The sequence below is a fragment of the Ailuropoda melanoleuca genome, chromosome 14 (genome assembly GCF_002007445.2).
Source record: "Ailuropoda melanoleuca isolate Jingjing chromosome 14, ASM200744v2, whole genome shotgun sequence".
In the NCBI taxonomy this organism is placed as follows: Eukaryota; Metazoa; Chordata; class Mammalia; order Carnivora; family Ursidae; genus Ailuropoda; species Ailuropoda melanoleuca.
Genome location: NC_048231.1, coordinates 6,316,611 through 6,334,183, shown reverse-complemented (window position 1 = coordinate 6,334,183; position 17,573 = coordinate 6,316,611). Strand labels below are relative to the sequence as shown.

Genomic DNA, 17,573 nt, shown 5'->3' with positions numbered 1-17,573 from the left:
CTTCAACTATTCCATTCCTTTGCCACTTTGGTTGATAACCACCTAAAATCATAGAAAATAATGACACCTAGTGTCTAAAAGTGTTACTCTTCTTCGACTATGTTGTGATTGGTGAGGCTATGAATACAGACGGCGCATTACAGATGGAAAGTCACACATCTTTACAGAAAGCGAATAAATGAAAATGTAATTATTCCTTTGTCTGCTAATAACGGAGGGGTTTCCCACTACCTTCATTCTCTCGAGCCTAAGATGAAGTCTCAGGTTCCTTTTTGGTAGAAGGTCAGCGCAAAGACTGTCAACACTCTACAGAGGTAGTAACGGGGGTGACCACAGACTCCAACAGAACCACACCACCAGTATCAAACACCAAACACAAGCAACCCGGCATCAACTTGGGCACTGAATTTTTCCAAGCCCTAGTAATAAATTCAATAAGGTCTGAGATATCTGATAAAACAGGGTCACTGTTCTTTTAAGCCAAGTTTCAAAAAACGACTCTATTTATAATATCTTCTTCATTGTCAAAGCCATTGTGTAGAGCTTCCTTTGGAATCTGGACTCACCTCCGCTATCCTTTTCTTCAGGTTCTCTTTTCCCATGTAGGAAGCCTGAAGGGAGATGACATTCTCTTCTTTTTGAATCAAAGCAGTCAAGACACCTTTAAAATTCTGATATTGTTTTAAGAGCTCCAAAACTCGTTCACATTGGTCAAGGCTACGGAAAAAAAATGTACAACAGGTAAATCTCTAAAAATAATAAAACCATTCTCTCTCTTTGTAGGTATCCTATAAAAATGACTAATACATTCTAGAAGGATTTTTCCTCTTGACATGGCTTAGCATATTGTTTAACCAATGTAGCCTAAGAATGATGGCACATACAGTTATCTGGCAAATGGATGGTAGAAATAATCACTGGATTATGATTTTTACCAGATCAATAGTAAAAAAAAAAAAATCACCAGATGTAAGCTCTAGAAAGAAACACAGGATTCATAACCTTAAGAAATCAGCATCTCAATTTCATCATTAACCAAAAAACACCTTGGAAAACAGTGCCTTCTTAGCACTATTCTTGGAGATGGTTTCGACACTAATTCAGCAAGTCACAGTTTATTTATGTCTATTTAACTCATTCTAGATTTAGCCCTTTTTAAGAAGTAAAGTAATACAGATAATTTGGCAGTTAGGATACCTGATTTCTACTTAGGGGTGTGCACTAATCAGTCATGTGAACTTAGATAAGTTACTTTAGCCTCTTTGGACATCAATTTCTTTCCTCTATGAAATCTAAGGGTAGACAGATCGAATACCACAGACAGGCTTTATCTTGAGTACTGTACACTCAGCTTCCAGTAGAACTCAGGAGGTGCACTCAGACAGAGTTCTGTGTTAAAGGACCACTGAGGTGAGCAGGGTTAAGGGAAACGTCCAGGGAGCTGGGGGATTAACCAGAGCAAAAACAGATACACCACTCATCCTCAGGGGAAAGAAGGAAAGTACCCTGGGCCAGAGAGGAGGGTGCCAGAAGGAGATCCCAGAACCACCTGCTGGAAAGAGACGGGACAAGACCATCCTGACCTCTCTCTCTGCTTGTCCTCAAATCTCCTACGCGTACCTCCCACTTCCTATCCCAGCTGGACCCCTTGGCCTGGCTGGTACAGTCTGTTAGGGATCAGCCTTCCTGACCACTTCTTCGTCCAGGCAGAGAGTAAGGGAAAGAAGGGATAGATGGAGCATACTCAGCAGAATTGCCAACTAGGACTGGTAGGTAATGGCTATCACGTGGTGAAGAAAACTTGTGAGCCTGCCCAGGCTCTGCAGAAAAGATAGTGGTCACTGACAAGCAATGTGTGCCATTCCAATAGGGCAATGTGGCAGAATAATGCCCCTAACCCCAAAGATGTCCATACCCTGTCCCTGGATCCTGTCAATATGTTTCCTTACATGGCAAAAGGTACTTTTCTGGTGTGATTAAGTTAAGGGTCTTAAAACAGGGGCATTACCAGAATTATCTATATGGGTGCAGTATCATCACAAGGGTCCTTATAAGAGGGAGACAGGAGGGTCAGAGTGACAACAGAAGCAGAGATGAGAGGAGAGAAAGCCAGATTAAGACTTGAAGATGCCACACGGCTGGCTTTAAAGATGGAGGAAGGGGACACACATCAAGGAAAGTGGTAGGAGGCCTCTAGAAGGCAAGGAAACAGATTCCGTCCTAGAGCTCCGAGAAAGGAAGGCAGCTTGATTTCGGAATTTCCAACCTTGAGACTGTAAGATAAATTTGTGTTGTTTTTCAGCCACGGAACTTCCTATAATTAGTTACAGAACAGCAACAGAAAACGAATACAGGTGGGGTAATAATAATTATAAACATTCTGTGTATTTGTTACCCCTCTTAGATAACCTCTTAAATTCATCGGGCTTTCATCTAGGATTCCAGCTCTTGCCCAGACATTGGCCCCACGAGCTTCCAGTATGAAACTCTCACATCTGCCCTTCCTTTAGATCCATGAGGATGTGCTTTCAATGTATTTCAAAAAGTTAACTGTGCTACAAACTTCTCAGATTCGGGAGGGATTTTTCTCCTTACCATTCAGTGACCGAAGCTTTTGTACTCTCCCACAAAAGTGCTGTATTTTGGAACTGTTGATTCAGAGGTTTTTCTCTGCCATCTTCAAATTGTGGAAGAGAATTAACCATCTCTTGCAAGCATTTCTTCTCTTCTTCACATTCATCTAGATCCTTATCCAGTCTCATTAGTGATTTTTTCCTTGATTACGAAAGAGAAGAGTTTGATAGCCAGTTATTAGCCAAACTGATTCAACACAAGGATGGGTAATTTGGAGGAGCACGCTAACTTTAATTTGCCCTCAAATTATTACATCAAAATTACACACTCCTATTACAGAGTTCGCGAGGCTCTTTGCATCTCCAGAATACTAATTTGGTATTTTAGACATAATATACAAAAACCACAAGCAGTAACATTTTTCTGTGGTGAACGCACTTGTAAAGGGAGTGGATACACATGTGAGAGAAGAGAGAGAGAGAGAGAGAGTGTATGTGTGTGTGTGTGTGTGTGTGTGTGTGTGACCGGGAAAGAGAGCACCGCACGGAGAGAAGAGAGATGGGTGGTCATGCCCTGCGAGCTCCCAAGGAAGAGTAGAGGAGCCCAAGGAGAAACGGACAAGCAAGGACATCTTGCATTTCTACCTTGTATACAAAAACCTCTTCCCCATCAAAAAAAGAGTCGTTTGACCTAAGAGTTTTCACCTGCAAACGAATCCTGGAAGGATTAACTCCATTCACCTAGGACTAAATTGCTTTTATCAGACACTCACTGTCTCTACCTCCTCTCCTCCAGTTCTCTCTGGAGTCCACTCCCATAAGGCCTTCACCCCCTACAGCTCCTCCCAAACTGCTATCAAGATCTCCGGTAGCCTCCATGTTGCTAAACCCCTGTTCCACTCTCCATCTCCGCTCCCTTCACCGGTCAGCAGCAGTCGACACAGCTGACCACTTCTCCTTGTTGAAAGGCCTCCTCACTTGACCCCAGGACTCTCTTGATATTCACCCGCCTATACTGGCCACCCCTTCTTGGGACCTTTGCCTGGTTCTTCCTCATCTCCCTAATCGCTTAACACGGAGAGCCTGGAGTATGCAGCTTGGCCCTCTCCTCTTGCCTATCTGAACTCACTCCGCTGACAATGTCATCCATTTCATGACTTTAAATAGCATTCTAGACACTGCTGACTCTCGAATGCATACTTCTAGCTCAGCCCTGTCTCTTGCCTCCATCTACTGTTAAGAGTCTTTTTTTTTTTTTTAAAGATTTTATTTATTTATTCGACAGAGACAGAGACAGCCAGGGAGAGAGGGAACACAAGCAGAGGGAGTGGGAGAGGAAGAAGCAGGCTCATAGTGGAAGAGCCTGATGTGGGGCTCGATCCCATAACGCCGGGATCACGCCCTGAGCAGAAGGCAGACGCTTAACCGCTGCGCCACCCAGGCGCCCCTACTGTTAAGAGTCTTGTTGATATCCTTACTTGAATGTCAAATAAGTATTTTGAACCTATTGTTTCTAAAACCAAGCACACTTGATTTTTCATTGAATACCTGACGAACTTCACTCTTTCTCATCTCAGTCGATGGTAACTCCATTCTTCTAGTTGCTCAGGTCAAAGCCTAGAATCATTCTTGACTCCAATCCTTTTATAACCTAGGTACAGTGTGTCAACAAATCTTATGGACTCTATCTTCAAAATACACTCAGAGTTTTAGTCCTTTCTGCCACCTCACCACTGGTCCATACCACCATCATCTGTTACCTGGATTACTACCACAGATGAATCCAGACTTCCTGTATCTTCCCTTGACTCCTACACTCTGTTCTCAACACGTCAGCCAGAGAGAGCCTGTTACATTGCAAACCAAATCGTTTCCATCTGCTCAGAACCCTCCAATGACTTCCCACATTATGCAAAGAAAAAGCCAGTTATCACACGGCCCACAGGTCCCTACCTGAGCTAAGCCCCATCCCACCTGTTCCTTTATGATCCCCTTTCATACTTCTTCCCCTCACTGCTGACCTTCTCACCCCCTTGCCTCACCTCAGACATGCAGCACATCCCCACACCCAGCCTTTGTACCTTCCGCTCCCTCAGCCTGCAAGGCTCGTCGTCCTGGTAGTCACCTGGCTAGCTCTCTCATCCCATCTGACTCAAAGATTACTTTCTCAGTAAAACTGCCCTTGATGACCCTTTTGGAATTACAACCCCCTCCTCCTTCCTTGCTTAATTTTTCTTCATAGCTTTTATCACCATCAAACATTGAATATCTTACTCCTTTCACTAGATAAGAAGCTCTATCAGGGACAAGAGTTTTTGTCTATTTTGTTAACTGCTATATCCCCAGTACCTAAAATAGTACCTGGCACACAACACATATTTGTTGTATTAATAACCAAATTAAAAGTTAAAGTAATTTATTGTTTATCAATGTATAGTTTTTCATGTATAAATTAACATGTAATTCATTCATTACTTATTTATAAATATATTTAAAAATTTATTAATGACAAATTAATAATTAAGTGAGTAATTAGCTCAACACCTCTCTTAAGAACTGGGCTCTGTAGGAATTGAAGTCTCATTGAGACCACAAGCACAGGGCAATTTCAGAGGGAAGAGCTTAGTCAGCTGAAGAGCCTCAAGAGAGCATTGAACCTGAGGGACTCAGTGGGCAAAGGAGACAGAACGTGGGAATGATTTAGACAGGGAAGGGGAGTCCACAAAAGTAACTTGCTAACTTTGTCACTGCAAGACCTGGAGGCTGGCTCTGAACATGAGAACTAAAATAACAGCACTCGTACAGAAGGCTGCCCGCCTCAGTTCACTGCAATTCTGCTCCTTCTCCAGAATCAGCACTAACCTTAGGCTGACCTCTCAAATTCAATGCTATGCCTTCCCACTCAGTCCCCCTCCCAATCCTGCTGGGAGGAGAGGAGAAAACCAAATAATTAAGGAAGAAGTAGGAACAGGGCGTGGCATGCATATCTTCCACCATTTCTTTCTTTATAATCCAACACGTGGAGTTATTTCAGGTCTTCCCCCATCACGAGAACCCCGTAATAACAGAGCACTAAAAGGGAATTTGAAGGAACTCAAGTACTTCACACACATCTTATTTCACTCTTCCTTTGTCCATGAAATGCACACTTTAATGAGAAAAAATTATAGAACATTTTGTAAAAGCACACTAGCAACAAAAATGGAGCTTGTTTGAAAAGTCTACAGAACAGAACGCTGAACACTGAGCAGAGCAGGATGGCACAGAAGTAGAAAGGCACAGGAAGTATTCTCTCACCTAACAGATCCTGAAAACACAGAAAAGTATCATCCTGCATCGGGACAGGGATGGAAATGAGACTCACCGTTGTTTTACAGCTGGAACTGTGGGATCCTTAAGACTGATTTTGCTGATTTGATCGTACACGTCTTGAATGTTTTTCAGGAGTTCATTATTTTTGAAAATACAAGTCTCTAGTAATTTGTTTTCTTCGGTGAGCTCTTCCTGCCCGCCGCAGCCACGTGTCTCAAACAACTTTCTGGACAAAGCAACAAGGAGTTTGTCACAGGTGTCGTCACCCTGTTCAGCATCGTTCAAGCTTATGCCGAGCATCTTCAAACGTTTATCCAAATGTCTGGCCTGATCCTTCATCAGACTAATTTCTCTTTCTTTATCTTCTACCGTCACAGTGTTTTCTCGTACTACCTGGGTATCTGAGGCTGAAAGGTCTGTAACAAGCTCAAAAGAGAGTTCAGCTGTTCTCAGAGAAGCCAGAAACTCCTCCAGAGCTCTGAGGGCATCTTTACTCCTCTGTACCCTGTGGTTCGCTTCTTCGAGTTGTGTTCTGTGTTTCAGCACAATAGACTGTGCTGCGTGTAGATCAAGTGGGTGTAATTCCTTGAACGCAGAGTCGCCCGACTGTTCCAGGTTGTTACATATTTCAATCTGCTTGGCTATGGAATCTTGGATATTCTAAAATAAAGTAAGAAATGCTGAAAAGACTGAGGCAGAAGAAAAGAAAGACTGCACGTCAGAAATGAACCTAAACTTATAATGACTAGGTGGCATCTAAAAAATCGCTTCTCAGCGTTGCTAAGGCTGACAGCGTCAACAGAAGGAAACACTTCAATTACAAATGATCAGATGGCCCAGCCGTTTCATTACCTGATAACCTTCCTGATGTTTCAATCCCCCAAAGAAAACAAGTATATAAATCTACTGCTTCAGTGATAACAGAGATTAAACTGTTGAGACATCTGTTTGTAATCTGAAAAATAAAACTTAAATTTTGTTTTATTTAAAATGAGACTTGGGGGTGGGGGGATGGGGTAACTGGGCGATGGGCATTCAGGAGGGCACTTGATGTATTGAGCACTGGGTGTTATATGCAACTGATGAATTACTAAATTCTACCCCTGAAACTAATAATATAGAATATGTTAACTAAATTGAATTTAAATAAAAATTTTTAAAAATTAAAAAAAATTTGTTTAATGAGACTTGGAATAAGTAAAGTGTAGAAAATGCATGAGAGTCTAGGACCATATTTAGGCTATCCACCATTGGAGAAGATATTCATAAACAAACCTTTGTTTTGAATTCAAAGCAAATACCTAATTATTTACCCCACAGTACCTACTTTCAAATTTGTGTGGGACTGAGAGTTGAGAAATAAATAAGTCTAAATTATTGAAGACTTTTCTGCCATTGCTTATAGTCTAACTATATACTATTGATGTATAATTAAAAATCTCTGAGGAACTGAATTATTCTATGAGTACACTGGAAGAAGTTTTATTTACCCTCAGGTTTTGATAAATGCCATCAGCTTCAATGAGATGAAATTCTTGAATGGCTATTTCATGGAGAAGCAGGTCCGAGCCACAGAGTAGAAGTGACTCCTTCTCCACAGGTAACACTATCTTCAGTGCGGTCTCCAGAGATTCCATTCTGGGTGAAAAATAAACCAGACGTAATGGAAAAAGACAACATAAAGATATTCTATAAAACATATTAATGCCAGGGGCGCCTGAGTGGCTCAGTCATTAAGCGTCTGCCTTTGGCTCAAGGCATGATCCCAGGGTCCTGGGATCGAGCCCCGCATTGGGCTCCCTGCTCAGCGGGAAGCCTGCTTCTCCCTCTCCCACTCCCCCTGCTTGTGTTCCCTCTCTCACTATCTTTCTCCCTGTCAAATAAATAAATAAAATCTTAAAAAAAAAACATATTAATGCCATGATTTAACGAAGAACAGAAAATAAGTACCCAATAAGAATACATACAATGATCACATTAAAACCCAAACCCAGCAAAATAAAAACCAAAAAACCCCTCAAAAAACAAGCCCAGCAATCCAAAATGTCAAAGAATAAGTTGTTTGCTATGTCCAATATTCTTAATAGCTTAATACATACCACACTGAGTGGAAAATTGTTGTAAAATATACTAAGCCTTACCCTACCTTTTCCTAAACTTTTTTGAAAACATTTTTTATTTTTTAAAAAGATTTTATTTATTTATTTGAGAGAGAGAGCAAGCAAGAGAGAGAGCACAAGCAGGGGGAAGGACAGAGGGAGAAGCAGACTCCCCGCTGAGCAGGGAGCCCCATGTAAGACTCCATCCCCAGACTCCAGGACCATGACCCGAGCCGAAGGCAGATGCTCAACTGACTGAGCCACCCAGGAGCCCCTCATTTATTTATTTTAGAGAGAGAAAGAGAGAAAGTGAGTGGGAGGAGGGACAGAGGGAGAGAATCCTTCCAGCAGACTCCCCACTTAGTGTGGAGCTCAACACGGGGCTTGATCCCACAACCCATGAGATCATGACCGGAGCTGAAACCAAGAGTCAGTCACCACCAGGCACCACTCCCTACCTTCTGAAATATAAAATATTGAATGTAATTTAAGTTTGCCTCTGATAGCAAAGAAATGTCATTATAAATTATTTTGTTAGTGAAAATATAATAGAATTCAAAGAAATAGGCTCTACTAATAATAAATTGAAATGTGTGACCTTGAACAAATAACATATAGACTCTGAGCCTCCGTTTCCTCCTATGTAAAATGGGGATATATCCTGGGGAAACACATCCTATGTATAGGGGATAATAACAGCACTCTCACTTTAAAAATGGGAAAATCAAGGCCCAGAAAAATTACGTGACATGGCCAAATTCATGTCCAAGGGCAAATGGGGGGGTGGGGTGCAGGCAGAGCATGGCCTTTGGAACTCAACAGTGTTTAAGTTCCACCTAAGTCTCTGGCCAGTGGGGTGGCTTGGTTATGTTGTTTAAGTTCCCTGAGTATCAGTTTCCTCATCAGTCAAATGGCAATCATGGTAACCTCTCTCACTGTGGCTGTGACAACTAAATACAATAGCATACTTAGTATAGTACTAGCCGAGCTTAAAATAGCATCAAAAATTCAGTAAATTCAGTAAATTCGTGGTTAACAGATCACAGAATTATACCTGGTATTAAGAGTCATCTGAAACTCTCTTTCTTTTTCCTTTAATCTGTCTCTCATGTTACTTATAAAAGGCTTCTTTATGTCACTGTCAAGCTCTTCTAACTTCAAGGAGGTGATTTCAAACTCTTTCCAGCAAGCGTCAGTTTCATTTTTTAAGACCTAAGTGAAACACATAAAGTGATCTATCAGCTAGTGGGTTAACAGGCACAATTATTCCGTTCTTACAAAATGAGGCATTTGCCAACCAATAACACAGAGTTTCATATGAAAACACATTAAAATTATTTTTATACCTAATTTAATTAATAAAATTAATTAATTTAATTTTAAATAAATTTTAAAAGTATTTTCCAACCATCTACAAGTGAAGAATCTGTCAGGGAACAATGATCTTAACTGTGCTCTCCGAAGTCCCACTCAATGAAGTCAAGGGAGTCACAACAAAGGAATTCAAACTCCCTTCCCATAAGCAGGTGCACAGAATACAATTCAGAAAGATACATGTAATGTAAGAACAGATAACCTAGTTCCTCTAGATAATAAATCTTTGTTTCTCCCTAAACTAAAAATAAAACCAGAGTGAACTAAAACTGTTTCTATCAAATAAGAAGTGAATGAAATTAAATTATGATTTCTAATTAAACACCTACAAATTCAATACTATTCTAGCTCCTTATCTTATTGGTGGTGGTTTGTTTTTTTTTTTAAGGCGCTGCTACAGAATTTACTCAATGCTGATCATTATAATTTGTTCTTCACCTTCCCCACGGATTGTCGCTTTTATAACCAACTCATTATTCAGTTACTGGAGTAAGGTCTCAAGACAATTTCTTAATTGTGATGAAAACGTGCTAAATCCATCACTTGAACAACAGAGATTTTAACATATTAACTCTGTTTACTCAGATGGAAAATAGAGAGGACCCAGATGGTAGAGTGTGACTCAGGAACTGGCATCATAAAGGGAAGGTAACTATAAAATATGGGAGGGCACTGTCGGCTCTCCCATGGCCCTTTTCTCCACCTGCTGGGTTTTCCGCGAGGGATCATTCTAATGCATTCCGAAGCGTACAACAGTGTTGCGCTGCCCACGCAGACTGTCTGCAAAATAAGGAAGGTCTTAATTTGTAGAGCTTACACTTGGTGCGCCCAACACTAGACAGCTTTTTTCTGTAGCTCCTGAGCCGAATGGCTTTCCACAAGATTATCCATCACTCAGAGTGAACTACCCCTCCACTGACTGCCCCTTCTTTGTTGCCCCAACATCAGACAGACAATGTGACAACTGGGTCAAGATGATGACAACCGAAACAAATATTCAGAGCCACTGGCTTTTCAGGTTTTGTTAACTTGAGAGCAACACAGGTGGACTACGGGTTGAAATGGCCTTCAAACACATTGTTTTGAACAATTCTTCTGAATTCTTTGGAAACATCTAGCGCATATGTGGCCTCAACAAAAATAATGAATTCTATACTCATGGTGGTATTATTTTCTAATAAAAGATAAAACTTCTCTAATAGCATTTTCAGTCATTACCTGCAGATCTGCCAGTTTATCCTGCAGACAAGCACTACTCCTTTCCTCGTCACCGGAGAAATCAGAAATAATTCTGAATTTGTTGTTTTCCAGGTACAGCTCAAGATTTTCTCTGTGTGTATCATACCTAGAAAAAAATTAAATGCAATGTTACTGAATTTTAACAAAAAGACAAAATATTTTTTTAAATTACTGTCAATTATACAGGAGGAAATCTCAGGAATTTCTGCTTAAGTTACTGGACCATGTGCAAAAAATTATGACTAATAGATTATAAACATGTATTAAAGTATAACATGTTTGCATTAATGAAAGGTTTTTGGTGGATTTTCCAGTTATGTAAAGGGGTTACCTTTCTTGTAAACTACTGAGGGCTGCATTCTGATCCTTTTCATACTTCTGCATAGAGCTTTCTTCCTGTTGAGGCTTTAACTTGGATTCCAGGTTAAAATTCTTAATCGATCCCATTGCCTAAGTAAATATGCAAAAGAGCAAACAAAGTATCTTCAGTATACTTAACTGGGATATACATATACAAACGGAATATACAACTGGAACATACATACAAGCACAATATATTTCAATATACTTAAGTATCTGGAAGAGATGAACACTTTATAATACAAAGGTGTGTCACTAATTCTTTATACCCCAAACCAGGAGATAATGCAACTTATTTGAAGCTTCTCAGCTCCGAGCAAGACCTTCCCCTAGTACGGAGGGGACTTATGACACGGAGTCTCACCTTCTAATTGGTGTGTCAGCACAGAAAAGGTGTTCTCCCAACCCCTAAATACGGTCTCCGCCTGTGACCGTATGGCCATCGTGGAAAGCAGACAGAAACCTAGCATGCAGAGGCGGACTCTGAAGTCAAATACACCTCGTCCTTCACCACGGCTTCTGACTGGCAGTCTGGGCTGTGACCTACAGTCTATGCCCGCTAACCGGAAATGCAAGAATTCAGAAAATTCAATTCCCAAGGAAAGTAAAGGACATTATACTGAGAAAAAGACAAATGATAAACTAGTTCAGCTCAGTGAAGAGGAATCCATACAGATTCAAGTCCACCTCCTGAACCCTCAATAGGAATGTCCGCAGACAGCGTGTATTCATAACGGCTGCATGGGGCGCCTGGGTGGCTCAGTTGTTAAGCATCTGCCTTCGGCTCAGGGCGTGATCCCAGGGTCCTGGGATCAAGCCCCACATCAGGCTCCCTGCTCCACTAGGAGCCTGCTTCTTCCTCTCCCACTCCCCCTGTTTGTGTTCCCTCTCTCGCTGGCTGTCTGTCAAATAAATAAATAAAATCTTTGAAAAAAAAATAACGGCTGCAAATGTTCTTTTTCTGAGAGACCTGTTTGTATCCTCAGAGGAAGATAAAGCGACGCTGGCTATGGCTTTGGTTCATTGTATTGTAATTCTTGGAAAAGCAGTCTTCCTTGGATTATTTAAATGGGAATTCTCGGCCAATGAAAGTAATCAGATAATTCGGACCAACAGTTAACGAGAAGTGGATTACTGTACACTTGGCCTTTTTCATTGGGTATGCTTCTAAAATACATTCTCCACATTTCACACCTTTTCGGTTGATGGCCGACCCTGTGATTCTGCAGATGGCACTTCACTGCGGACACCCCTTCCTCCATTCTCAGACGTGTTCGTGGTCTCCCTGGGGAGGAATCAAAACTGCATATTAAAACAGAGGAAGAAACACAGCGCCTAAAAGAGAATACAGAACACTCCTGGGCATTCGATCTCGTGAGGAGCCTCATCTTGTTTTTCCCTGATGCGTAGTTATTCTTCTGAAGCACTAACTTGTTTTTCGACGAGCCTCCCATCGTGGGCTGCAGTGTCATACGAATCTCGGAGGCACATTTCCGAAGTCTTTCTATCTTTTGCTCGTAATCTTTGAGTGCTCTCCTCACTTCTTGTTGACTCTTTTGTGACGTCAGCTCTTCACACAGCTCCCGCAAGACATCCATGTGGTGATTTAGCTGGTACAGACTGCCTTCCTCAGAAAAGCAGGCCTGATGGAGGAAATAAAGCAGGAAATGTGCTTCAGCTGAGTTCACATGATTAGTCCATAAGGATTAGAAACTAACAGATGTGACTTCAACACCACATTCTTTTATAGGCCATCCACCGCGTGCCTGGTGTGGTGACGGGCATTGGAGAAACAAAGATGAGGAAGTCAGCCGGAAAGGGATTCACCACAGTCCAGTGATGCAGTGAATGAAACCCCAAATGTTCCCCCAAAATATGCCTCTTTTTTTTTAAGTGATCTTTCTGCCCAAGACCCTCAAGATCAAAGGTCGCAGGCTCTACAGACCGAGCCAGCCAGACGGCCCCCAAACTATGCCTTTCTGACGTGAAAATTATTTTGAGCTAAAGGCAATTAAGAAGCAGTAAATACAGAAAAAACTCCCTGCTTGCTGCCTAACGGCTGGAAATAAAGTCTCTTTTTATTAGAGACAGACTCTTGTCAGCCCAAAGATAGTTCCAGAGGAATCTGCAAACAAACCTTGTTAAACTAACCCTTATCTTTATCTTGTCAATTCCTTGCAAATGTGTGGTCTCTTTGTTTAATAGTTATGAAAAATTCCTTCTCTGCTTACTTCTTGGTCTTCATTCTCTTGTCAAGGCTCCAGTGTGCATGTAACAATTCATTAAAATATGTATGTTTTTCTCCTGTTCATCTGCCTTAGGCAGTTTCATTCTCAGGGACCCTAAAGGGGCAAAAAAAAAACCTTTTTCCTCCCCTACAGTGGGCACACATCCAATGTGCAGCTAGTGTGACAAGTGTTACGACAGAGCCACTGCCTGCTGTAAGGAGTCAGAGAAAACCTACCTCACCCGTGGGAACCGTCTCAGGGAGATGCAGAAAGAACAAGGATGAGTCCTCCAAGAGGACCTCCAAGAGAGAGGTCCTTCCTACCAGAAGGAACAGTCAAGAGGAAAAAGGTTTCAGCTGTTCTCGCAGAACAGCAGTCTAGTGTGCTGGAGGGAGGGCATGGCACAGGAGAAGGGATGCTGAAAGCGTGTCCTGTGGCCAGACTGCCTGCATGGCCTTCTAAGGAGCTTGGAGATGTTGTGAGAGGAAGGGTGAGCCAGTGACATGGGATTTGTGGTTCAGAGGGGTCTCTGCGGTGATGGGTGTGGAAGATGATGTGGCCATCACCACATGGGGAGAATAACCCAGGCTGAGGGCAATGACAACACTGGTGGGAAGGAAGGAAAAGAAGCAGGGGTTCTGAAGAGGAACCGAGGGGCCCTGGCACCCGATTCCAACATGGCTGAGCAGGAAGGAAAGGGGACAAGGAGGAGGAGAGCTCGCAGGTGACACTGCCCTTCATGACCAACAGACACAAGAGGAAGCAAAGTTTGAGAGGAGGTATTATTGGCTGGTTTTGGACACGCCAAATAGGAGGTCCCTGAAGAACACTGGTGACATCTACTACTCAGAAACAGAACCTGGAGCTCAGACTAAAGGACTCGGCTGCACACAGAGATTTAGGCACTATCATTACAGAGAGGGTTTTATCATTAAAACCGCAGAGGGGGGACTGGGTGGCTCAGTCGTTTAAGCATCTGCCTTCGGCTCAGGTCATGATTTCAGGGTCCTGGGATTGAGCCCTGCTCAGTGGGGAGTTTGCTTGTCCCTCTCCCTCTGCCCCTCCCCACCCCTCATGCGTACACACTCTCTCTCTCAAATAAATAAATAAAATCTTTTAAAAACCCACAAAAACGCAGAGGGCACAAAATCCCCTAGAGCAAGCATGAAACCAGCCAAAAATGGAGACTCTCAAAACTCAAACATTAAGATTACACAATGAAAACAACAGAAATTTTTGGGGTGCCTGGCTGGCTCAGTTGAGAGAGTATGCAACTCTTGATCTTGGGGGTGTGAGTTTGAGCCCTACATTGGGTGTAGAGATTACTTGGAGAGAGAGAAATTTGTGAAGGACACTAAAAAGCAGCTCCTCCTCCCCTCAAAAAATAATAAGGAAAAGCAAGAGAGATTGACACTGGGAGAGCCACAGCAGTAGAAAGTTTAAAGGAAAGAAGAGGGGTCAGTATTGTCAAATAAATAGATGCAATCATACAGAATGGGGGCCAGAAAGAGGTCATGAGATTTGCCCCCAATGTGCTATCTTTTCCAAAAGCAGCAGTTCTAAGGACACCATGTCCCCTCAAAATCAACCATGGGTACATTAGCAACAGGTGACACATTTGTAACCAGAGTCTCAAGGACAGGGGCCACTGAGACATAGCAAGGAAAGTCATGAAATATTAACTTGATGCTGAATTCTTCTCACTTCTAAAAAGCAAGCAGCACAGGCTGTAGTTAGAGCTCAAACACCAGAAGGGACAGTCCCCAGGGGATGGACGGGAGGGCTGAAGTAATTTGCAGAGCAGGTTTAACCCGAGGCTATGGACACACACAACCATGTAGGATAAACTCCAAAATAATGACAGCACTTAAATGGAAACAGGTGGTTTACCTCATGTTCCTTGATGAGACCCTTGGTCCTCCCTCTACGAATTAGCTTCTTTTCTTTATTTATTTGTTTTTCGAGTTTTGAAATATTGTCACTGAGTTTCTCTTTTTCAATGTCTATTTTCAGTTGTTGAATATATAAAGACATCTCATGATGAAGAGACTGCAAAAAAGAAAAAAGAAAAGAAACCCACAGAGGCACACAGTAACTATAGGAAAAGAATACATTGAAAAGATTTTCATCAAAAACCCAATTAAAAAAAACCAATAAAAATATTTGTAGTAACAAAGGATAGAAAGGGAGTTTAAATGGCATTCTGGGGGCACCTGGGTGGCTCAGTCGTTAAGCGTCTACCTTTGGCTCAGGTCATGATCCCAGCAGCGATCTGGGATCGAGCCCCACATCGGGCTCCCTGCTCAGTGGGAATCCTGCTTCTCCCTCTCCCACTCCCCCTGCCTGTGTTCCCTCTCTTGCTGCCTCTCTCTCTGTCAAATAAATAAATAAAATCTTTAAAAAAAAAAAAAGTTTTAGGGGCGCCTGGGTGGCTCAGTCGTTAAGCGTCTGCCTTCGGCTCAGGGCACGATCCCGGAGTTCTGGGATCGAGCTCCATGTCAGGCTCTTCTGCTGGGAGCCTGCTCCTTCCTCTCCCACTCCCCCTGCTTGTGTTCCCCCTCTCGCTGGCTGTCTCTCTCTGTCAAACAAATAAATAAAATCTTTTAAAAAAATTTAAAAAAAAAATTTTTAAAAGTTTTTTAAAAGTTTTAAATAAATAAATAAATAAATAAATGCATTCTGGTTCGTCCTTGTGTCTTTGGGGAAGATGTTTATAAAATATACCAGACCCAGAAATGTATTTTCTTTTTCTTTCTAACAACTAAAAATATGTGTTAGCTGTGAAAGACACCGTTAAGAAAACAAAGCCATGGGGCGCCTGGGTGGCACAGCGGTTAAGCGTCTGCCTTCGGCTCAGGGCGTGATCCTGGCGTTACCGGATCGAGCCCCACATCAGGCTCTTCCGCTGTGAGCCTGCTTCTTCCTCTCCCACTCCCCCTGCTGTGTTCCCTCTCTCGCTGGCTGTCTCTATCTCTGTCAAATAAATAAAATCTTTAAAAAAAAAAAGAAAAAAAAAAAAAAGAAAGAAAACAAAGCCAGTTGCAGACTGAGAGAACACACATACAAAACGCATAGCGGAGCCTAAGGAGAAATTGCACGGAACTGTACCGTGTCTCTGGGATGGGATTCTGAAGTTAGGATAAAGGACAGAAGGGAAACATTGTGGAAACAGAGGACTAACCACTCTTTCCTGAACACAATCTCTGTGGCAGGGGCTTTAGAAAAATCCTTGCAATAATCCTGCCAAGAAGTTGGGGTTATCCACATTTTATCAGTGAAGTTCCTAGAAGTGAAATGACTTACCCAGGATCATAGCTGCTGAATCTAGGTCTGTCTGCCACCAAAACCCATGCCTATTTCATTAGGAAACTCTGTATGCGTGGTATGTGTTGATACACTGTCTCAGTCAGGATCCAACTCAGGACCCAGGAAACACGAAGTAAGTAACTCAGAATGAATTAAATGCAGGGAAGTGATTAGGCAAGAGATGAAAGAGTGGAGAAGACAGAGAAGGGACCGGAAGGCCATCTGGAGATGAGCCCGGCTTCCAGATTGCTACTCTCGCCCGGCTGGAGGCTTCAGAGGAGCCCAGAGAGAAGGGTCATCAGAAGCCGGAACCCTGGAACCCGTAGCCAGGCGGAGACATGGCCACCACAGACACTGCCCAAGAGAGGGACTTTGAACTCTCCCTTCTCCCCCTCCAGTCACCCTCTACTCTCTAAACCGTGCTGTCATTGGCTGAACACAGAAGCCAGCTGGGCCCTGGGAACGGCAGGATCGGCCTCGCTGTGACACCAAGCACACAGGGGGGCTGCCAACAGTGACTGAGCACAGACGGGCCCGGGTCAGCTCTAACAGCGGGACCCCAGACACATGGTTCTTACCTCCCACTTGGCACAGACACCTCTACTCTTGTCTTCCAAAGACAGCTTTATATCCTCAGATACAGTATTTTTCAGTTCTTCAACAGCTTTCAGATACTTGACCAGACTTTTAGAATTAAGAATTATTAGCGCTTCCTAAAAAAGAGAGTGCAAGTGAGAACATGAAAGCCTCATTCTACGGCCAAGTCCTCAAAGCCAATTCTGGTAGGTCTTTAACAGGCACAATGAGGAAAAGACTTTTGAAGAGGATGACGATTTAGGGGAGACTTTTGTAAAATAAGGTTGACATCCCTTTTGTATCTCTTGAATTATTTCGAAAAGAATTGCAAGATATTTATTATTCAAATGTAGATAGACATTTGAGAACCACACAAAGACTTCCTTAGGATATGCAAAATGACTTTTGTTACCCCTCTGATAAATAATTAAAAGGATTATTGTGCAGGGTAATACACTGGCACTGCTTCCTCTAACTTTCTTAAGTACTAGTGAGGGAAGACCATA

The 17,573-nt window shown here is 42.4% G+C and overlaps 1 protein-coding gene across 1 annotated transcript in view; it reads right to left on the bottom strand.

Moving 5' to 3' along the window:
* The window catches only part of SYNE2 (spectrin repeat containing nuclear envelope protein 2), a 267,176-nt gene that overhangs the window by 187,681 nt on the left and 61,922 nt on the right, over positions 1-17,573 (bottom strand). The window contains 11 exon segments of the mRNA XM_002914161.4: positions 567-717; positions 2,596-2,775; positions 5,938-6,545; positions 7,376-7,523; positions 9,039-9,196; positions 10,577-10,703; positions 10,929-11,047; positions 12,152-12,242; positions 12,389-12,600; positions 15,076-15,234; positions 17,070-17,204. Coding sequence (XP_002914207.2) covers positions 567-717; positions 2,596-2,775; positions 5,938-6,545; positions 7,376-7,523; positions 9,039-9,196; positions 10,577-10,703; positions 10,929-11,047; positions 12,152-12,242; positions 12,389-12,600; positions 15,076-15,234; positions 17,070-17,204 — 2,088 coding nt within the window.